At 37.1% G+C, this 17,082-nt stretch overlaps 1 protein-coding gene across 4 annotated transcripts in view; it reads left to right on the top strand.

Annotated features, from left to right (window-relative positions):
- Positions 1 to 17,082, top strand: part of LOC136984281 (leucine-rich repeat-containing protein 49-like) — a 113,963-nt gene that overhangs the window by 72,660 nt on the left and 24,221 nt on the right. For all 4 annotated transcript variants that reach the window (XM_067281197.1, XM_067281198.1, XM_067281196.1 and 1 more), the window contains 3 exons: positions 4,548 to 4,650; positions 4,721 to 4,924; positions 15,027 to 15,093. In XM_067281197.1, coding sequence (XP_067137298.1) covers positions 4,548 to 4,650; positions 4,721 to 4,924; positions 15,027 to 15,093 — 374 coding nt within the window. The remainder of the gene's footprint in view (positions 1 to 4,547; positions 4,651 to 4,720; positions 4,925 to 15,026; positions 15,094 to 17,082) is intronic.

Below are 17,082 nucleotides of genomic sequence, written 5' to 3'. Positions count from 1 at the left end.
TGGTTCCAAGAATCAGTCATCCCATCCAAGAGAAAAGAGTTAGAAAGGAAAGTTCTAGAAGGAAGAAGAAACAAAGAACAAAGGAGATGACTAAAACTATACCTAAATTAATATATACAAATATGGCATATAGCCACAAATTAATATAAACAACAATATGGATGTATGAGATTTTCTAATTAAAATCTTTAAAAAAAAAGTAAATAACTTTTTTCAATTTTAAAAAATTTAGTTATTTTAGATTATTTTTATTAATATTAATTAATAATGAATTTTCCCATTGTGGCTGCACACTACATATATTTTCATTTTATTTAGCAGTCAATATTTTTGTTAAACCTTTGTTTCTACACTTTCTCTTCTTTCCTTTTTTCTAAAATTTCTGTCCTTTTGTTTCTCCCTATTTATTGTGGATGGTCAACTTCAAGGAAAGGATTGAAAAGGGTTGAGCCACCTGAGGGGTCAAGAGCCAGAACAAGGGCTTTTGTGGTTGAGGTACTGTACAAGGGAGGAGACAATATAGAAATATAACAGTAGTACTAGAAAAAAATAATAGGACTGTGTTGAAAGGGGGAGACATCAGAGCCACCCTTAACAAGGTATTTAGTGGGACATTAGTCAAAAATTGCCAAAAAAAAATAAATCAAAAAGAATCGAAAAAGTTTGGAGTCTGGAGAAATAAAAAAAGGAATTGGCACTTCCCCCAAGGAGTAGAGAATGCAAAGACATGCCTTACCCCTGGGTCCAAGGGGATTTGAAAATACCTTGTCTTAAGGTCTAGGATGGAAAAAAACTTATTCCCTTCCAACTGGGACAAGATATTGTCAATCCTGGTCATGGGAAAGACCTGTGGTTCAGTGACGTCGTTTATTTTTTGTAAATCTAACATCATCCTAATCTCCCCTGAATCCTTAGGGACCACATGGATGGGGGAGTTCCATACTGAGGAACTCTCTTCGCATATGCCAGGCTCTATCAGCTCTCTAACCTTTTCTTTTAATGTTGGCAAGTAATTGTAAGGGATACAGTACTGTTTAATATTTATAGGACATTCTGAAGTTAATTTTACTGAGTGCACATAATTTCTCGAACCTGATATGTCTATCTCCTTAGCGACAGCATCAGGAAATTCATTCAATACACCCATTATCTTTTCTCTAACCTGGCCATTGAGGTGATCCACCTTCTGCATGCAATGGCTATCCTTGATGCATTTATTAATATTTATGGTAAAATTACGGCTTCCCTTAACCACCATTGATTTTACCACTAGACTTAACTCTAGTAAGATTTCTGGATATTGACTAATCACGTCCATACCTACAATTAAGTCATAACAAGTACCTTCAGCGAAACTTATACTGGGGATCCTTATCTCATTGATGTTACCTCTGGAAAACTTACAATCTACTATAATTTCCTCGTCACTATTAATGACGGCTCCAGACATTCCCCTTATACTCGAATCATTCTGTACAGTTACCACCCAATTCCTATTTTTGGACTTCAGCCAGTTCGTAATCTCATTCCTTATCATGGTTTTCTTTGCGCCTGTATCAATTAACCCTTCTAATTCACGGCCTAACAAGTTCCCGGTGATAATCGGTAATCCATGCTCTGTTAGGTGTACATGCCTGGTCAGTATCAATCTTGCCAGCTGGTCATTGGCCTGACCCCCCCCAATAATTATTAGTTAGTTTAAATTCCTTCTTTGTCTACAATATTTAGATATGTGACCTTTCTTGCCACATGTATAGTATTTCCGGTCTCCCCTCCCCTGTTCTCCTACCAAACTCCTACCTTCCTTGATGAGTTCAGATACCGATTTTAAGGACTCACTTAACTGCTTTATTTGGATTTCTAACTCGGATATCCTACCACCCATCTTAATTTCTTTATTAGTATGTGGCCGTCAGCCATATTGTTTTCTTGTATATTTTTGTTTAATTCATAAGTTGTAAATACATATATATAATATATATATTTTCTATCTTCCTTCTTCCTTCATTCTATTCTCTTATTTCCGTTCCTTTCTCCTTTGTCTAAACAACCTGACCGTTATTGCTGGAGGGCAGGATTACCCCTCCTAAGTAAGAACAAAAGAAGGCGAGGACGCCCTGAAGGCTAAGTGGTGAACAAGGGACACTTTTCTACTGGACCTCGAGAAGGACGGAAGTGTGAGCCAGCGATCGACCAGGAACGGGAAAAGTCGAAAGAAGGCTACAGGACCGTCGAGGCCAAGGGAAAATAGACACAAAACCGAGGGAATCGAAAGACGTCGAGGGCAGACAGCCGAACAAGGAAAAAGAGAGAAAAACGACTGCCATTGCGGAAATACACTCCAGCGAAAACACCGATCATCGTAGACCCGGGTACCTTCCATCTAATTCTATCTACTTTCGTTCTTTCCTAAATCTATCTGTTTCCCCTTTCCTTTTTAGTTTTTAAGGTAGATATAAGTTTAGTTTTAAGTCGGGTGTAAAAAGTTTGTGTTACGAGCGCGGGTGTGATTCTTTGTACGTGGCGACCCCCCTTCCTCAGTGAAGTTATTCCAGTTGGGATCATTTGTAAATTAGAAAAGGAAAGAACCGTGTTCCGGAAGGGAAATAAAAAGACTTTTAATTGTGTATCAGTCTCTGTGTTCATACTTGTAACGTGCATTCGCGGGTTTACAAGCCCTTCTCAATGAACCACCACAAGTAGGTCCTCCATCGTGTTCTACATTAGTGCACACTTTGCTCACACTTTTCCATTTTACACAAGCGGCCTCGATTTCTTCTTCACTTTCTGCTCTTATGATTGCCTCATCCAAGGTCCTGGGCCAACCCTGCATTACTTCTTTCTGAATTTCCAGCACCAACCCCTTCATGAAACATTCCATGATGGAATTGTCTCTTAACATGGCTAGAAGTGAGTTCCGAGTAATGGCCCTAGAAAACAATGATTTTACACAGATCCCATAGTCACATACCCTTTCTCCCTTCTTCTGGGAAACCTTAAGAATGAGGTTAAACAGGTCCTGTTCCCATTCTTTATGATCAAAACATTTTACAAGAGCCTCTTTCAATTCTCTGTAACCTTCTACTCCCTGATCTCTCAAATCAAAAAACACAGATAGTGGCTCACCTTTCAATCTTGCTTGAATTACCATGACCTTTACAGTCTCATCCCAGTTAGCCAATGCGGCTATATTTTCCACAGGTTGAAAAAATCAGTTCACATCTAAGACATCGCCCAGTAAGTTTGAGTAATAAGGGATCATTCCCGTGAACCCCATCACTATAGCTACACTTCCGGCTTCAAGCGTTCCTGATGCTTGGGACCCGCTTGTTATCTGTTCTTCCATTCTTCTTTGTTAGACTATTCCTTATAAAAGATAATTCACGATCTATGAAGTTACTATGGTATACCACTTTACAAACAGAACAAATCTTTAACCAACATTACCTTAATCCTCTCACAAATTCTCACACAGGATTATCCAGGATATCAAAAATCCTGTCACTGATGCCAATGTAGTGACTAGGATATATCAGAATATATCTTGTCTATAGGTGGGATAATCGTGAGGATTTTACAATAGACAAGCATTTCTCCACTACAATCACATACACAATCAAGCCAACTAAATATATGGCTAAATCTTAGGTATATCATCCAAATATATGACTAATAAATTCACATTCCACGATTATACAAATATTTACAGAGAGATCGGTCCATGCAGATGCAATTCTATACCACGATTTCTGCCTATGTGCAGTAACAATCTTGATTCATAGATGGGTTGGTAACCACGTGGTCTGGATAGTTATGAATTAAAAATAATCGTCTCACGAAGATCAACTATGATATGGCATCACTCGATACTATAAACTCTACTTGCTTGAGGTGTCTCCATGCCAATATATATGGATTTCCATATCTATGAACTCACTGATGATTAACCTCTTCCTATTCAATGCTTGCCATCTTGCCTTTTTCTCTCTATTCTCGTTAGACTCAGGAGCTTGAGAGTCCGATCCAAGTCTAAACGGTGGGAAAAAAGATGCCTGAACACGTGAGACCCCTCTTTTTTTCCCATGTGACAAAGGGAAAGTCCCGCCATCCGGGACTTTCCCTATGTCATGTGGTCTCTTTATTGTCCAATCAGCCCTTCACAACTACTAACACCCGAAGGTGGCACGTAATACAACACAGAATATTCTGTGCAAATATGGAATAAAAAAAGAACCCAATACAATCAAACAAATGTGATTACATACTAGTACAAAATTTGTAATACAAGGAAAAAAATAATATATGACAATTTACCGTAGCAAAGCACTACAGAATCATGTACTATTATTTCAATTATATTCTAAAATAATTGAATGATAAAGGAAGAATATAATTATCATTACTTTTAATTGCCTTTAGTTTTTTAAATAAGACTAAGTGAGAGGATTTTTCTAAAGAATTACTTTTAATGTGCGATGTATAGTACATTATATATGTACACCGTACATAAGATACCATAATTTATATTTTTATGTTTACATTTTTAGGTAAAACGAAGGTGACAATAAAGAAAAGTCCAAGTGGACAGTTGATAGTAAAACGTCAATCAGAAGAACATAATGCAGATCCAGAAAAATTGATATTAGATAGGTATGATAATGCTTAGTCCATCTTTTTTTAAAATAATTTATTATATTAAAACTTTAAAAAATATTTTTAGGTGTGGTCTCTTATCATGTCCTGTTTTAGAAGGAGAAGATCAGTTACGTCTGCTCAACTATCAACACAATCAAATTAGACAAATTGAAAATATTTCTACCTTTTCCTATTTAGTATTTCTTGACTTGTCTGATAATTGTTTAGAAAAAATAAATGGTTTGGATGGTCTAATAAACCTTAGAGTTTTAATGTTATCAAGGAATCGGTAAGTTTCTTTACAGCATGTTTTCACTATCTTAAAGATTATGAAATAATTCATTATATTAAGTAAAATTAAATTTTTTAAACATATTTGTTTTGAGCATATTTTTTAGTCATACAGGATATAAACACAGTATTTTGAGTTAATTAAATTGGCAGTGAAATAATAAACAAATTAAACATCTAAATCTAAATTTGTTTTTATTTTTGTAATTCATTGTTTAATATAAATTTACAAATGAAATGATTGATGATTGTTAAGCATTCCAATGGATTGTTCTTTGTGTTTACCTCATTTTTTTCCTGTTATTCACTTTTACACTTTTTATAGTCACTTAAAAATTATTAAATTACAATAATGTAAATATGAAGGTGCATCAAAACAAATGGAGACAAATTTTTTCTTACTAAAAGAATAGCACTAACAAATCCCAGATCTATATCACTGTAAAAATATGGGTACATCTATTCAGAAATTGGTCTATGAAAGCTAATAGAATTTCATAGATAGTTTTTATTGGGATGACTGTAATTTTTAGTATGACACATATATAAGATCTGACACAGAAAAAGTGTCAGTAGTTATCGTATGGTATCACTTTTATTTAACAAATTGAGAAAATCAACTATGATCTCCTTCAAAATACGATACTTCCCTTTTGAGTTGACATGTAGCTGCATATAATGCTGCCAACATTCAAAGCAATTCTGCAGATCATTTTCTGAAAGGTTGTTCAGAATCTCTGTTTACAGACATTGTGCAAATTCAACCATTTCTCCACAGTTCTGGTCATTTCCTTCTCATACATACATACAATTACATCAAGACTTCCAGATGTTAAATCAATGTTGGAATGGTCACTTGTCACTTGGAATCCACTTTGCCATTACAATACGTTGGATATTGAAGAAAACAATCTACAAGGCTGCACTCTTCATTGTAAACCTCAGTCAATAATTGAAAAGTTTCCATTGTGGATTTCTTCAGTTTCACAATATACTTGATATTAACTAACTGTTCACTCTTGCACTCCAATGTTTTCTAACCAGAGATAAAAAATGTCTATATTTGAACACTCATCCACTTATAAACATTTGTACTTACTCAGTACAAGTGGATGAGTGTTCAAATATAGACATTTTTTCATCCCTGGTTAGAAAACATTGGAGTGCAAGAGTGAACAGTTAGTTAATATCAAGTATATTGTGAAACTGAAGAAATCCACAATGGAAACTTTTTAATTATGGATGTGATGTTAACGAGCAGTATAAAGACAAAGAAACGAAATTGAGAGGAACAAAACACAATGAGTTTTATTTCTACGCTCGTAAATAAACAGGATACAGGGGATACCAACAACACCTTCTCCCACCGACAATACACGAGAGAGAATACTGAATCTGGTACAGAAATTTTCCCGACAATATCTCTTAAAATATAAACCTTAATCCTAGTGTACAATAAAAATCCCCGACAATATTACTTAAATTATAAAATTAAAACTATTATACAAAATAAAGAAATAGAAGTGAGAGAATATTAAGAATGGACAGGAAAGAGGGTACCCACGACTAGACGATGATGACAAAGCTACCGGCCGAAATATAACGGTGAAAACGGGGATCGGCGAACGCTTTCACTTTCTCTTTCACTCTCTAGAAAAACTCAAATCATCCTCGTCCCTATCTTTCTGGCACTTGGCGCACTCGGGAAACACCACTATCGCTCCTTCCAACTCGAGTTCTCGCTCCAGAATGACACACGTGTTCCTCTGTATTCCCTCAGGGCTACACTCCCTCTTTTGTTCTCAGGGGTGAGTCAGTCATCGAAATAACAAAGAAAGGGTAAGAACAATAGGTCCATTCCAGGAAGAATGGACAAATGGGTTGGGAAGAAAGGAATGAAGGAAATAAGAAAATATAAAATATAAAAACGATATAATTACACATAAAAAAATACAACTGAAATATGGCGTGTAGCCACATACGCCCCCCACAAAAGAAAAGTGGTCAAGTACCGTGATGTAATTTATGGTAATTGACTCTTTTATTCCGTAAATAGTAACCATGGTGGGGTATAGGAGGATCGATCGTTTTATTAATATCGTCATGAGGTTCATCAACACATTCCTCCTCCAAGCGTGGTACTTGGTCACAGCTCTGTCCCAACCTAGAACTGGTGGGAATGTGCCGGATGTAGATAGGTTCATCATTATCCTCTGAATCACTTACATCCGTTTCTTTTCCCATAGGATCTCCCTGGTATCCTTTTCTCTGTCTGCAATTTTCTTTTATAGGGATAAAACAAGGTTTCAACCTGTCAGTATGAACAGAAATACGGTTGATACGTGAATTTCCCTCTAATTCGGCCGTCACCGGTCCCAACATTCTCGAAATGCAAAAGGGTCCAAGATATTTGGCTGAGAATTTACCGTATCTCTTCCCCGTACCCTTCCGGAGTAGCCAAACCCTTTGCCCTGTTTTCCAATTGCTGCACGTCCGGTTATGATTGACCTGATCCCTATTATAAGAGTTTTTTACTCTACCCGATGTAAAGGCACTCTCGCGAATGACATTCAGTCTGTTAATCCACTCACTCCTTTCACCCTCATCCATGTCTACTACTGAGGTAGCATCAGGAAATGTCCAGGGAAGGCGCGGGTCGAAGCCGTATAATAAGAAAGACGGGGCTTCTCCCATATAAGTGTGGGTGGTATTATTATACGCAAAAATGGCAGGGTTTACAAATAAATCCCAGTCCCTATTATTCCCTTTGGATATGCGTGATATCACCCCGCAAATAGATTTATTGAAACGCTCACACACAGAATTTGAGCAGGGGCGATACGCAGTGGTCATGTTATGGCTAATATTAAGTAATTTGCATACTTCTTGAAATAAATTGGACGTAAAGTTTCTCCCACGATCGGATATTACAACTTCCGGACATCCATACCGGCATACAATATTATCGAAAATTGCGTCACTGACCGACTTAGCAGATTGGTCGCTAATAGGGATAATTTCGGCGTATCTCGTAAACACTATAACATATAAACACGTAAATCTATAATTGTGAATAAATATCTATTACCTCTCAGGGTTACACGGAGGGGACCGACGATATCAATTGCTATTTTTTGAAACGGGTAAGCAGCAATTTCAGTTTCTTGGTAAGGGGCGCGACAGCGATGTAGGTTAAATTTTTGACAAGTGGTGCAATTTTTGATGTACCGACGCACATGAGTTTTCAGGTTGCGGATGTGGTAATGCTTATCAACTAATTTACAGGTTTTCTCGGCACCGAAATGACCTGTAATGTCCGAGTCGTGAAACACTTTGATGACTTCATTAATCATGCTCTCTCCGACACAAGGACGTTTCCACAGGCGTAAGCCATGGTGGTCTGGCTTTACATGCATAAGCACATTACCTTCTAATTGGTACTCGGGACGTATCCCATTAGGGAATGCAGATAGGCTAATATTTTGATTTATGCGATTGTCCTTTAATTTTTTGAAAAATTCATCCCCACTTTGCGAGTTTACTATCCTCTGCCAAAAATTCTGTTTCGTAATGTTCATATTACAGATATGAGGGGTCCACAATTTAGATGGGGTCTCAGGGCGCGAAATCCAGTCAGCGACTGGGTTCAGCTTACCCTTCACATGACACACGTTGTAGTTGTAATCCGATAGCTCCATCGACCATCTCATTAGACGTTTATTGTGGTTCTGCATTGCTTTAATGTAGGTTAACGGTTTATGATCCGAGTAGATGTTCACTTCATGACCCAGAATAATGGGTTTAAAGTGCCGGAGAGATAGAATTATAGACAGACATTCTTTTTCGATAGTAGAGTATCTAAGTTCTGCGCCATGGAACTTTCTACTAAAATATCCAATTGGTGCGAACTTACTATCTCTAATTTGACCTAACACGGCCCCAGCACATTGATCAGATGCGTCAGTGTACATGTGAAAAGGAATCGAAAAATCTGGGTGAATGAGAAGGGGGGATTTAGTTAATAAAACTTTAAAATTTTCGAAACTCTCTTTGCAACGCAAGTCCCAATTGAATTTTTTGCCCTTTTTTGTTAATTCCGTTAACGGGAGAGCAACTTCAGCAAAGTTCGGGATGAAATCGCGAAAGAACCCGACCATTCCCAGAAAGCTACGTACGCCCTTTACGTTTTTGGGAGGATTTACATCCTTTATAGCGCGAACATTACTAGGGTCAGGGAGTATCCCATCTTTATTTATCACATGGCCGAGGTAACACACCTCTTCCATTAGAAATTTACTTTTTTGAGGGTGTAGCTTTAAGTTGGCCTTACTTAATATATCCAGGACGTTATCGATTAACACGAGGTGTTCTTCGATGGTTTTAGAAAATAGGACTATATCGTCCTGAAATACAAAATAATTTATCCCCACGAACTGTCCGAGAAGGTTTGACATAACATATTGGAAGTATCGGCCGCTGTTCTTTGCCCCTTGGGGTAATCGGCACATCTGATATTTTCCCCAAGGGGTGGAAAAAGCATAGATGTGTCTCACGGAGGGGTGTAAGGGGATCTGGAAATAACCAGATTTAAGGTCCAGAACTGAGAAATAACGGCTGCTGTGAAACTGACTGAGGATTTCGTCAACACGGGACATTGGGAACTCTTGGGGCTTAGTCACCTCATTGACACGCCGGAGGTCGAGGGTCATGCGCAGCTCGCCAGTCTCTTTTTCAATAACATGAACTGGGGAGTTCCATTTCGACGAACTCTCTTCAATTATTCCAGCTTCAATGTAAGAGAAGATTAGTTTCCTGAGTTCTCTGAGGTAGCACTCAGGAATTCTGTACTGCCGGATGTTTACCGGATGTTGGGAATCAATGAGGGGTTTATGCATAAACGACTGGGTGCCGGTCAGCTCCGTAATATTAGAAGCGAAGCAATTTGGGTATTTTTTAAATATATCATGAATTCTACTCTGCAGCTGTGCAATCAAGACCTATTATGTTTGGTAGACTGACGGGATTAGAGCTGGAACAACTGAACACCACAACTTCCTTGCTCTGGGGGCTTAGAGCGGTTTCACGAAAAAGGTCCTTTATCCACTCGAGTAATTGTGGAACTTTGGTTAATATATCCACACCTAATATACCATCATACTCTAAACCATCGGGAAACCGCATACATGCCATCTTTATAGGGTATGGATGACTCTGGAAGTTTAAAGTGGCATTAAAAAGATATCTACAATTACTAACCACCCCACTGATACCCCTGATGCCAAAATTTGTATCTTCTATTCTTAATTTCTCCAATATGTCCCTAGGGACAGTATCAAACACGACCAGGTTACACAGCGAGTTCTCTGCACCAGTGTCCAATAAAAATTTTATATTATGACCGAGTATTTGGCCCTCGATAAGGGGAAGACCCTTACTCGACAAAAGTACATTTGAGGTCAGGTTGATTATGGCGTCGGGAGCATAGCACTGACCATCACTAGGCTCCTTAACTAGTTTAAATTTCGCTTCATTTGCTTTGGGCAGTTTTGGGCAAAATGATCTAATCCGCCACATACAAAACACGCACGTTGTTGATCCTTGTAGGTGCCTTTGTTCTGTGCACATACTAAGCGATTAACAGACTCAGTGAGAGCCTTAACCTGTTCCTCAAGACTTCTTATACGGTCATTCTCGTGACCTTTGCTTTCGACCGATGTGCCTTCGTCATGGCTCGGGTCCCCTTCTTGGTGTTGGAGAGCAAGGTTTACGCTCCTCCTCTCCCCGAGATTGCTACATTCGATCTCGATTTGCTCTTCTATTTCGGCAAAGTCGAAGGCCTCCTCCAGAGTTTTAGGGTTGCGCCTCAGTATATTCGATTTTGCTCGGGTGCACAGTCCCTTAACGAATCTTTCCAGGATAACGTTGTCTTTGAGATTGGCAATATTACTATTATTCCTAATCGCTCTGGCGAAAAGGGTCTTCGTGCGTATTATATAGTCCATGACGGACTCATGCATTCCTTGTTTCACACTTAAAAGTTGATCTATTAGGTTTCTCTCTTTAGGAGTTTTTCTCTCAAAACACTTTACAAGGTCACACTTCACATCTTCAAACGAAGATGGGTACTGCTCGAGAAGGCAGAAAAATGTGTTTAGGGGCTCTCCCTTCAACTTAGCTTGGAGGACCGCGATTTTTACATCATCCCGCCACTCGGCTAATCTCGATATATTTTCAATTGTTTGAAAAAATTGATTTATGTTGACAGAGTCGTTTTGGGTGTTGGAGAAAGTGGGGATCATCCCCAAGAATCCAGTGACCACGAGGGGTGGGCTTGAAGCCGATACATCACCAACCATCGTACTTTCTGCAGGACTGTTTGAGGCCATGATGCTATGACAAAAAAAAACGGATACAGATGAAATTAAGTGGGATATAGGTGTTACAACGAGTAAGACAAATCGTTATTGTTGGTATCCTGTCGCGGACGCCATTGTGATGTTAACGAGCAGTATAAAGACAAAGAAACGAAATTGAGAGGAACAAAACACAATGAGTTTTATTTCTACGCTCGTAAATAAACAGGATACAGGGGATACCAACAACACCTTCTCCCACCGACAATACACGAGAGAGAATACCGAATCTGGTACAGAAATTTCCCGACAATATCTCTTAAAATATAAACCTTAATCCTAGTGTACAATAAAAATCCCCGACAATATTACTTAAATTATAAAATTAAAACTATTATACAAAATAAAGAAATAGAAGTGAGAGAATATTAAGAATGGACAGGAAAGAGGGTACCCACGATTAGACGATGATGACAAAGCTACCGGCCGAAATATAACGGTGAAAACGGGGATCGGCGAACGCTTTCACTTTCTCTTTCACTCTCTAGAAAAACTCAAATCATCCTCGTCCCTATCTTTCTGGCACTTGGCGCACTCGGGAAACACCACTATCGCTCCTTCCAACTCGAGTTCTCGCTCCAGAATGACACACGTGTTCCTCTGTATTCCCTCAGGGCTACACTCCCTCTTTTGTTCTCAGGGGTGAGTCAGTCATCGAAATAACAAAGAAAGGGTAAGAACAATAGGTCCATTCCAGGAAGAATGGACAAATGGGTTGGGAAGAAAGGAATGAAGGAAATAAGAAAATATAAAATATAAAAACGATATAATTACACATAAAAAAATACAACTGAAATATGGCGTGTAGCCACATGGAGTTGAGCTTTGTCTCACAGTGACAGGTTAAAACATGCTTTATCTATCTATCTCTCCCCTTCCCACTCAGTTCCCAAGCTTATTTAAACTTTTCATTAAAATTAACTGATCTGTAAATATGTTCTTGTTTAGGTATTAGAATCACCATAAATCAAATATGTAGTAAAAATTTATTATCATACTTAAGAAATTCAAATACAACAAATTATTATTTGCAATTTGCCTGGAAAAAAGTTTGAGACCAGGATCAAAAAACACAACAAAAACAAAATATAGTGGAAAAAACAATTTTAATATTTAGTTTGTTAACCTGAATAACATCAATCAATTGATTGGTCATGGATGCAGTTGCTAGCCTTTTAGGACCAATTTTATCCCAAGCAGTCACAATTGCTTTTTAAGATCATAAACATTATTAAATTGTTTTCCATTGGCATTAACCACTCTTATCAAATCACCTGAAAGGTTTTCTACTGGATTTAAATTCCGGCTACACAGTAGACAAGGCAAAACATTGATATTATTGTCAGACAACCATGTCATAGTTCAGTCAACATTATGAATAGGAGTATTCTGTGAGTCTGCATTTTATTATTCTGTTGGATAATAAAATGTTCATCCATTATTTCATCTCTTAATCGTAGAAGGTAATTTTCCAACACATCTTGATAGTCAGCTGTCTTTGAACAAAATAAAATGAAAGCAATAACTGATTTTAACTGATGAGTGAAAGCTGTCCATACCATCATCGATCCTCCACCTTGTACAAGATATGATAAAAGATAAGGTTGGTGCCAATAATAACACACACCATCAGGGCTATCCAGATTAAATTTCTTTTCATCACCAAAAGCTGTGCATTTGCATAAATCTGAAAGGCCAACATAACACATTGCAAAGTCCAGCTGCCTTTCTATATAAAAGGTTATTGATTTTGGCTATGCTTGCATTTTAATGTACTCATGTTTTGCAGACTTTTTCAGAAAATATCTCATTGTTCTTGGTGTTACAGGTAGCTGTAGTGAAGCTGCAATCTAACTCACGTCAGTGGTTCTCAATCCATGGTCCGCAGAACACAGGTGCTCCATGAAGCCACTTCAAGTATTCCGCAAAAAAACAAGTATACAATTAAAAATTGTTGCAAAAGAAAAATCAATACAATGTTAAATAATTTTTGTATGGAAATGTAATTAGCAAACACCAATGTCATCATCTTCTAGACTGAGTGTACTTGATTTCAAAAAAGTTTGCCACCCCTGGTTTAAAGCTGATGTATTGTAAGTGTTCCATGGAAAAAATGTAAAACTTTAGTGCTCTCTGACTTCAAAAAGATTGAGAACCACTGATCTAACTAACTGATATATGAGAGGATGTAGCTATTCTCAATATTGCCGTGTCATCTCTGGCAGGGTTTTGGAAAGCTTTTTTTGGCCTAAAACAATGTTTAGCTTTGCCATAATTGTCAGGTCCTTTAAGTAATTATGAACTACCATCTTTAATCTTCCTAGTAGGCTTGCAATGACACAATTTCTCACAGTCTCTGAATGCATATATCTTGCCTTTTTCTTTGTCTGTTAATGTTTTACCATGTGATGATGCAGGTTATTGAAAACCACGTGTTATGAATGATATACACTAAACTACCTTTCAATTAGGAATACGATAACAATATCAATTTATTTTCTCTAAAATCTAATTTTACAATATCCTCTTTTCTGTTGCCCTTTCTTAACAATGCTCATCAATCTCCCGACAATTATGAATCCTGAAATTGGTGCATAGACAATCCATTTCCGTCATCTTATATGACTAATTAAAACTAAATAATCTTAAACTAATACTAATATTACTTAAATTAGAGAAAGAAGGGAAAGAAATTATGTTATTATGGGATCCCTTTTCCTTTGTTCAGAGAGTTGGGCACTTAAGGTAGCTACCACAGTTAATAGGGAAAATTTAATCTTGCATGTGGATACCCTTCGATGAGATGAAATTCCACTCACAACCTTTCCTCTATTTCTTGATATCACAAAATTCAAGCACTACTCTCTTATGTCTCCACTGCATAGATCCTCTTTTTGGTGCTCCTTCCCCTGCATCGCCATGTGCCTCTCTTCACTCCCTTGAGCAAGAATGGCCAAAAATTATCTTCCTACACCATGACATCAGCCAACGCCTCTTCTAGTCCAAAACTCGCCAGAAACAGTAGAGTTAAACAGGAAGGAGGGGAATTGACAGAGTTAGTTAGATGAAGGGAAAACATATAAATTAACTATTTACTTAATAAAACATACATATATACAATGTGGGGTTCACCACATCCAGACCCCTTTTTTACTGAAGGTTGAAAACACACAATATGGACATATGCAAATTAGGTTACAATGTTGAAAATATGAATTTTCAATTCTGGTCTCAAACTTTTTTCCAGGACTGTAGATTATTACTCAATTAAAAAGTTAATATTATAACAAAATTTTATTTTAAAAGTTTTGATGAACAAATATCCATTTTATTTTTTGACTACTGCCCTTCATTATGTAGTGAAGAACAATAGCCAAATGATTGGAGAGAACAATGTCAAAGATAAACTTTCTTAATTTCCTTCCTAATCTTATGCACATTTACAATTGTAAGTTTTTTTTTAAACAGATGATACTGTTAGATTTTAATTGGGCTATAATATAGCTAATTAATTATAAAAATGTTGCAAAATTTGAACTAAAAGTAGGTGATTAAGCCATCTAATTGTGTTAAATTTAATAATTAGAAATTAATTAAGTTAGAATAGTCTGGAAAAAAAGATTAATCTTTATGTATTAATAATCAAATAACTGTATTTGTGTTTATATGAATTTGCATATTTTTCAGAATAAAAACAATTGAAGGATTGACGAGTCTTATCCATTTAGATGTTCTGGATTTGAGTGGGAATGAAGTAAGAGTTTGGATTTTTGTTTAATATGTTAAAAAAGTTTTATAATTATTTATTTTTAAATATTTCAATGAATTTAATATTGTTAATGCTAGTTAATATAGTAAAGAATGAAATTTTTTTTTAAACAAAAAAAATTTATTTTCAATTATGTGTTATTCAATAAATTGTTTTGTTAATGAGTATTATAGTATATTATTACATTATTTTTTTGGTCATAAAGAAATACTTAAAATGCAAAAAATATATAGTTTTTGAACTTCTCAACAAAAATGAATTTACTTCCAAATTTGCAGAGATTATGAATATTTAAGATTAAAATATAATTGAAAATATAACTTTATAAAATAGACTATTTTTTAAAAAAACTTTTAAAAATCCAGGATGAAATATATTTTTAAAAAATTGAAGACTAAATACAAATAAAAGTTTTTCAAAAAATATTTTTACAGGAATCTGTAGTGCTACGCAACTATGTATTATTGTTATTATTATTATTATTAATTATTTTCTCGGTTTCCTTTTTGTATGTATCGGGTTTTCTTGGTTTGTACCGTGTCGCGTGGAATTTTCTTATGATGTCACCTTAGGATACGTGAGAAGCTTTCTGATTGGTCCAGAGTGGGACAATAAGTGAAGCGGACTTCCGGAGAGCGGGAAATATAAATTGAGGGACTCTCACGATTGAGGACACTTTTTGGCTGCTTTTGGATTCGTCGAGGAAGGTTGCCGAGGAAGGGTCAGCAAGGACGTCGGAGTTAGACCGGGAGAACAGGAGTCTAGAAAGGGCGACCACTTTCAGTCGGGAAGCACAATCCGTTTCCATCGTAGTGTAATTGAGAAGTATCAACGAGGGACGTACTTCTGGTGACGTAAATTACGTTCAGGTATCGGAAAGAACTATTAGTTTTGTGAATTAACGTAAAGAAAAGGAACGCTTGGAACTCGAGATCGTGTTGCATTTACTTAACATAATACCGTGATTCGTCGAAGGCTAATATATGCAATTATTGTATAGAAGGAAAATGTGTATGTATATATGTATATAGAGTATTGTAAATTTCGTTAGTTTTAAGTCGTGTATCGTGTAAACTTGAGGGTTAGGAAGCATCTCGCGGTTATTGTACTGTTAGAATAAATTACTGTTGTTTCGCCAAATTCGTGCACGTGTAATTGGTCATTACTTGAGTCCTTAACATACATCCTTATTACATCCGTGGACTTAGATCCATCGGATAATCAACATTGGCGTCCGCGACAGGATATTGATCGGGTTGTTTGTTGTAAAAGGACCGACCAAACGTGCATCTTGTATTAACCCCTCATCCTACTGCCGCTTATATCTGTAATTATAGCCATTGGAATTGTAAATTATATTATTGTAAAACCAAAAGGTTTCGGTAAACTATGGATGAACAAATTACCAGCGGATCTTCAGGGGCAGGGGAATTGGGCAATGTGCCTATTGTAACGGGATTTATGGGCATGATCCCATGTTTTTCGAACCTGCCCGGAGATATTTTAGATGTGAGTAGGTTTTTCCAAACCGTCGAGAACGTCGCGTCGTTGGCAAGCTGGGATGAGACTGTGAAGGTCACCGTAGTTCAAGCCCGCCTAAAAGGTGAGCCCTTGTCTTTATTTTTCGATTTAAGGGACCAGGGCGTCATGAGCTATGATGAAATAAGGAGGGCTCTTATAAAGTGCTTTGGTCGTAAAGAAAAAGAACAGGACCCGTTTGATCAGGTATTAAAGATCTCCCAGAGAAGAGGGGAGAGGGTTTGCGAATACGGGATTAGGATTAAGTCGTTGTTTTCACGAGCGGTGACGCGCAATTCTAATTTAGCGACGCTTCGCGACAATGCTGTTAAGGAATGCTTTATAAAAGGACTACTAGCGGAGATTAGGAGGCAGGTGATGCAGAGGCGGCCGGACACCTTGGATGAGGCGATAGTAAAGGCCGAAGAAGAAGAGGAAATCGAATCGGCCTGCAAC

Source organism: Centruroides vittatus, unplaced genomic scaffold, assembly GCF_030686945.1.
Source record: "Centruroides vittatus isolate TY-2023 unplaced genomic scaffold, ASM3068694v2 contig_911, whole genome shotgun sequence".
Lineage (NCBI taxonomy): Eukaryota > Metazoa > Arthropoda > Arachnida > Scorpiones > Buthidae > Centruroides > Centruroides vittatus.
This window is presented reverse-complemented; position numbering and strand designations above follow the sequence as displayed.